The following is a 6,681-nucleotide window of genomic DNA, read 5'->3' as shown; positions in this document are numbered from 1 at the left end:
TGAATGTTCCAATTAGATCCACCATCCTGTTGAGACACCATGGCTCTTGTCTAAGCAATATTTCCATTCCCATTCTGATTTGTAGACCTATTCTGATTCCTTTCGACCCTCTCATTAGTACACTGCCTTGCAAAATGCCCATTTTGTTGACAGTTGTAACAACGGACTTTAGACTTGTCAAACCCGGTCTCTCTCCCATGAACTTTCTACCTGTTTTCTCCATAAATCTTTTCACCCTTCTCATTATCATAGCCATTTGCCATTGCAAATCCATCTCCTCCATGTCATCAGCATCTATCTGATCATAATCCTCATCCAATGTTGCAGGGTCAACTATCTTTCCTTTGATGTATTTCTCATAAGAAGCAATGAAAGAGGCATAGAGTGCAAATTGTTGTTCAGCAGATTTTACACTCATAGGCATCTTTGAGTAATTAAAATTTGAAGAACTTGCGAAAGAGTTACCAACTGAAGATTGAGGTTTTGAGGAAGTACTTCTACCAGCAACAAAGCATATATCTCCATCCATGTTCATCACAAATATGACCATCTTGAGTAGAGTTTGTTTCACCACCTGAGTAATAAGCAGGTGATTTTGTTTTAGAGCTTGAGTTTGGAGAACCTTATGCACCATACATTCTCGGATCTTGCACCTGATCAGTAGGCGTCTCTTTCCTTATCATATTAAGTTCATAGGTACGTATCTTTTTGACCACCTTTTCCAAATAAAAACTTTCAAACTATTTATCTTATTTCATCAAAACTGTGTACATCTCCTATTTTGGTGGAAGAGCCCAGATGTTTTTCTACAATCTCACTCTTAGTATACTCTATGGAGTAATTGTCCAACTCGGTCATCAGATGATAGTATCTTGTAAGGATGTCATCAAGTGGTTCATTATTAAAGTACTTGAACACCGAGAATTGAGTTTTCAACAATTTTGTCTTTGAGTTTCGAATTCCCACATTTCCTTCATAACGGTTTTCCAACGCTTCCCACAACTCTCTAGCAGACTTGTACTTCCTGAACGTATGTAGAATCTCTTGAGGCAGTGCCATGGTTATTGTTGCTAATGCTTTACTTTCTGTTTCATACATCTTCTTCTCATCATCCTCCATGTTATTATACTTCATTAGTTGCTCACGACCTTCAAATTATGTTGTCTGAGGAATATAACCATCCTGAATACATACCCACATCTTTACATCCTGGTACTTCACGTATTGCTCGAATCTGTCTTTCCAATCAACAAAATCAGTGCCTTTAAGTAACTTTGGAGCTTTAGTCCCTGACCCAGATTCAACCTCCATCTTTGTCAATTCAGTGATGTTTATCGAAGTCATATTTTACCGAAACGAGGACTCAAGGTATGTCAACCTAGGTCTGTGAACAGTGACAGGCGAAGTAAGTTTAACTTCGCCTAAGGATTAACTTCTCTTAGGGCGAAGTTAATTAATGTCAAATAACTTTGCTATATATCTAGTTTTTCAATTAACAACTTCGCCCTGGGCGGGTTAACTTCGCCAAGAGTAACTTCGTGTGTAATATCTTCGCTGAAACCCTGGTAACGAAGACGACAACTTCTTTGACTCAGTTTGGATCAGATTACGAGCAAAGTGCACACGATTATGGTATTTTTGAAGGTAGTAGGATGGGCGCAAGGAAATATAGGTTATAGGGACGGAAAAACGATCGTTTATACACGAAACAATCCAAAAGAAATTTTCGGAAAGGTTATAACACTCGTGTGATAATCCCGAACCACACAATTCAGAGCAAATGCTCTGATGGTGATCGATACGAGATCCGCACACAGTCTAGGAGTGCGGAAACCTCCTAGACTCGTTTATGGTGTTGGAGACAAAGAACACGATTAAACGCAAACATACACACGAATGGCATAACACATATCTGCATATCGCTTTATATAATAATCAAAACATATTACATACCGAACGAGAAAACATATTATGGCCGACCCGAGGTGAGCTCTACCTCAAGTCTACCCACGAGACTCGCCCTATCTGATTCTCTCTACACAATTTAACAATTGCACACAATACTCTCTTTTTTTCTAAAACACTAAACCCTAAACATGACACACATATATATAGATAAATATCTTCGCGGGCTTGGGCTTGGGCCACAAGGCGAACTTGTCCTCACTTCGCCTATGGAGAAGTTGTTCTAACTTCACCTATGGCGTACTTGTTCTAACTTCACCACTTCGCCCCAGCTGGAATTGCATAGCGACGGTCACAAAATACACCAAAAGATAAGAACCATTTAAATTATGAAGCTGTGATAATAAATGTTTATTATTAACATCAAAATAATAGACTAATATAATTAATAAAATTCTAATTAAATAAAAGATAAATCACCTTTGGGCAGAATTAAATTTTTTATAAGTTTATGTGCAAAACAATTATAACACATCACCTTTGGACTGAAGTGAGACAACCAATTTAGTCATACACGAGTTAGTTAGCTTGATATAGATGTATCACATCACCTTTGGGCAGAAGTGATACATTTAAATCATGTTTAAGCAAAACTAACACAACTTGTATTTAGACTTAAATGATATGTTAGATGTATCACATCACCTTTGGGTAGAAGTGTACATCATCATTCGTTCAAGTTAAGATTTTTATATGTTTTATAAAATTAATTAATATGTATGTTTATATTTTAAGTATTTACAAACATTGGTTTCGTCAATAGCAAAATATTTTTAGTGTACTGTTCACGAAAAAAAAAACTTAGTCTCGGGAATTTTATTTTTCTGGTTTGATGTGATTTCGAAAACTTAGTTTTTTCCGAAAACTATTTTAAACGTAAACACAGTTTTGAAAAAAAAATCTGCTAATGATAATGTATCCAAATCTATTAATGTGAGGTCTAGTGCTACGATGATAACAACGATTGTATGAACGAAAATGGAGTGAACACAGTGATTTGTTGCGAGGAAAAAACCCTTGATCTTGTTTAGATCAGAGGAAAAAAACCCCGAGTGATGACAACTCATCGATCACCAATTTATTAATCAAAAAAGGTTACAAGAGTTTTGGAGATTCCGATCAATGTTACAACGAATGCTAGTGAGTAGAGAGAATTATGAGTTCTACTCTGAGTGTGTGTGAATACCAGTGTCTGCTAATTGATCGTATCTCTATGTTTATCAAGTAAATAACAAATAACAAGAATTCCTAACTATCCGCCACTCTTCCACAACTCCTCCAACGTTCATTGACCACGTGCTTGGGAGCTTCCAGTAGCGAATATTAAGGTAGACCTAGTCATAGAATCGTTTCTCTTTTAGAATAATAACCTGCACACGTGAAACAATTGATAATAATACCAACCTCTAAGGATCCTTGATCTTTGACATGGCTCTGGAACTCTTCATGAGGATAACTGATTCACACACATCTTCAAGGATAACATATCCCCAGTTTTGAAAATACCAGTCCTAACAATTGCCCCCAAAATGGCGGGTGAGTATGCTTTCCAGCTGGCATTTTGAATTTAAATCTTCTGCAAAAACTGAGTGATTAGACGGTTGCCAGAAATTTTTACTATCCAGCCCTTGATATTAATCATAACCGCCTATATATGCCGTCCCTATATCTCTCTTATAACCACATATCCAGGCGACACATCAGGTATGCTTTCTCTTCTTTCACACAAAGCTTCTTCGACTCCACTGGCATATCCTACATCCAGGCTATGTCGATGCTTTGGAGAGTGTTAGGAACCATCGAAAGAAGTATTGAGGATGAAAAAATCGATTTTGGTGTTTCAGAGTTATCCCATCTGTATACTCTCACTACCCATGGTCCAGCCCGATTCCTTTTCAAATCCAAGCCTCGACAACCACATCCGATTCTAAAGGTCACTTTGAATGATTCCTTCTGGAGAAATCAATTCTTCTTCGTGAGACGTGATTCCATACCCGATGGGGCTGACCTTCCTTCAAAGTGGGTCAGAAAGGGTAGGATCCTGGATCCTTAGTAACGATAGGTTCTTTGATGACTAATCTAACTTTGCATCCTCTTTTTGTTTGCAGTTGAGAACTTTGCTTCTTTGGCTAAGCTACCTGGAACAAAGGAGAAAACAAAGCGGTTCCTTGCACTGGATACCGAGGTTAGAACTTTTCAAGCCGGATTTATCGAAGCTTTTTGTGAGATCTCCTCAGACTCCAATATGTCAAGTAAGTTTAATATAATAATTTGGAAATAAATAAATTAGATAGAACACTTGTCTGTTAACTTCATCTCGTAGGTGCCAATAAGTCTCAAAAGTCTGCTTGCAAGTTCTCCTTGGAAGACATCGATAGTATGATCACTCCTCAAGACATTAAGAAGGAAACTCTGAATGAGGCAACTAGTTCCGAGCCTAAGACTGCGACTACCAGAGCTAAGTCAGCCGCCTCCAAGAGAAAGAGGTCCGCTGATCCCGAAACCCACTATGACATGGTCCTCACTGTAAGTATCCTGTATCCTGCTATTCTGAATTTGAGGATTCAACATCCTTTTAACCCTTGCATAACTGTTGGTTACAGGATATGAATGCTTTTAAGGAGCATTATGAAAAGAATGTTAGCCAAATGTGTGATAAGCTATCTGGGTTAGGGAATGTGGTGGTCAACAAAGATAAAGCCTTAACTCAGCTCAAGAGGCAGCTAGAGAATCAAGTATCCACAGTAGATGCCCAGCGCCAAGAGGAAGTTAAGTAGGCTACAGAAGTGGCTAAGATGTGGGCCGCCAGGTCGGTGCGGCAAGCAAGGATTAAGATGGAAATGGAGGCCGATGATCTTGTTTTTGATAGGGAGACCTGGAATGTGTATAAGTGAAAGACTACTCTGGCGGCTCTTAGTGGAAATGAGGACGTGGAGATGGCTGAGGATAACGAGGCTGGAACGAGTGGAGTCACGGATGTGGCTGAAGCCGGTGAAGGAGTAGGTGTTGCGGATGGTGAAGATGCAGCTTGAATGGGCAATGAAGGATATTGAAGACAAGGCCCGAGCCCATTTTTTTATGAACAATGGTTATGGTTTGTAATAGACAGTAGTAATTAGGATTTAAGGATCACTGATCCTCAAGACAATTCTCAAGTGTACCGAAGGTGGATGGATCCTCTGTTTGTGGGGATGAAGCCTTTGGTATCTCTGACTTTTATTTTCCTGCACCTTAAGAATGATTAGTAACACCCGCTTAACTCGGGTGGATGGTTCATCTTTCGTATGTAGAAATCTGGGTTAAGGATTTTGGATAAGTCCTTGTGACTTATGTTTAATAATATAAAACTTTTAACTATTTGGTTGTTATTGTGAAAGTTTGTTTAATATAGATTTAGCTTTATTGGAAGTTTCAAAAATTGTTCTTGATTGAAAGAAATGTTCATGATAGAATATTCTTAAAATATTTTAAGATAGAATATCCTTAGAATTAAAATAAAAATTTAGGAAAGAACATTCTTAAGCCTAAACTTTAGGATATAATATCCTTAAAAATAAGGAGAAATTTTTAGGATTCAATATCCTTAGAGGAATAATTCAAAAACTGTCAAGTCTTTAAACAAAAAATACTTATAATAAAGTTATAAGAATTGTACCACAAGGTCTAAATGGACCTTAGTTACCATAAGTGCAGAATCTTATGTGATACTTGCAGAAGTAATTTAAGGATTTTGAATCCATAAGACTTGGTCTTCGTAACGAACTTAGAAAACCTGCTGCAAATAACTCAAAAGATTAATCGGGGTTAGACCCATAAAGCTGGGGACGAGCCCATAAATAAACTGGGGGCAAGCCCTTGCAATCTGGGGACAAGCCCAAAACTGGTGTTAAACTGGGGACAAGCCCAAATAGTGGGAACAAGCCCAAACAAGGGGCTGGCCCAAGGATACGGATGTCAACTGGGGACTCGTCTAAACCGGGATTTAGCCCAAACGTGAGTGACGTGAAAACACCAAAACCTTAGCTAACATTAAAATGTTAGAAACCTTTGTCTTGAGATAACGTGAAAACGTTATAAACCGGTGGTATGGTACGTCTACCTTAAATCGTAGGATCCTCCATATAGCCGAGAGCAACGAAATTGTTAGCCACTAAACGTATACGTTGGATAGTGTGCGCTCCAGGCGAGAGTGTAGAAACTCTAATTTATAAGAAAGGTGAAAACCTTTAAACCTTAAGGGATATGACCATCGGGGGTCATAACTAATCGTGGGCTAGGCTAAAGGAAATAGCTTAGTACCTTAAATGTAAAGGAGAGGTGGCCAACCTCTTGATCAATGAATGTCTTACTAACATCCTGCATTGTTACTTAAAACTTGGAAAAGACAAATGTTAAGAATATATTATCCTTAAAAATACAAAAATTTAAATTAATAAATGATTAGATAGATATTACCGATTTTAGGATCTTTGTTCCTTTAAGGATACTTGATCCTGAGAGGATACATGATCCTGATCAGAAAAAGTACTTCTTGAGGTGGATAGCATTCCATGCTCTTGGTAACCTGTTACCTTCCATAGTGAGAAAATGATATGCCCCTTTTCCTGCATCCGATTCGATCAGATAAGGACCTTACCACTTGGGTGCAAGCTTCCCATCTGCCGGATTGGTTGTGTTTTGGAAGGCTTTCCTCAAAACTAAATCTCCTTCTCGAAA

The 6,681-nt window shown here is 38.2% G+C and overlaps 1 protein-coding gene across 1 annotated transcript; it reads right to left on the bottom strand.

The window, feature by feature from the left end:
- Window positions 1-744: 744 nt before the first annotated feature.
- On the bottom strand, window positions 745-1,119 carry LOC143567858 (uncharacterized). The gene has a single exon (XM_077054155.1). The coding sequence runs from the start codon at window positions 1,117-1,119 to the stop codon at window positions 745-747; it is 375 nt and encodes a 124-aa protein (XP_076910270.1).
- Between the last annotated feature and the right edge of the window lie 5,562 nt (window positions 1,120-6,681).

This window comes from Bidens hawaiensis, unplaced genomic scaffold, assembly GCF_021521415.1.
Source record: "Bidens hawaiensis isolate Kalapana, Puna unplaced genomic scaffold, B.hawaiensis_p1.1 tig00023656_1, whole genome shotgun sequence".
Classification (NCBI taxonomy): Eukaryota; Viridiplantae; Streptophyta; class Magnoliopsida; order Asterales; family Asteraceae; genus Bidens; species Bidens hawaiensis.
Note: the sequence above shows the minus strand (reverse complement) of the source record. Positions and strands in the feature narration are given on the sequence as shown.

What these genes read in the sequence shown, in the direction of transcription:
- LOC143567858 (XM_077054155.1), bottom strand. Translation starts at nt 1,119, where the DNA reads ATGGAGGATGATGAGAAGAAGATGTATGAAACAGAAAGTAAAGCATTA.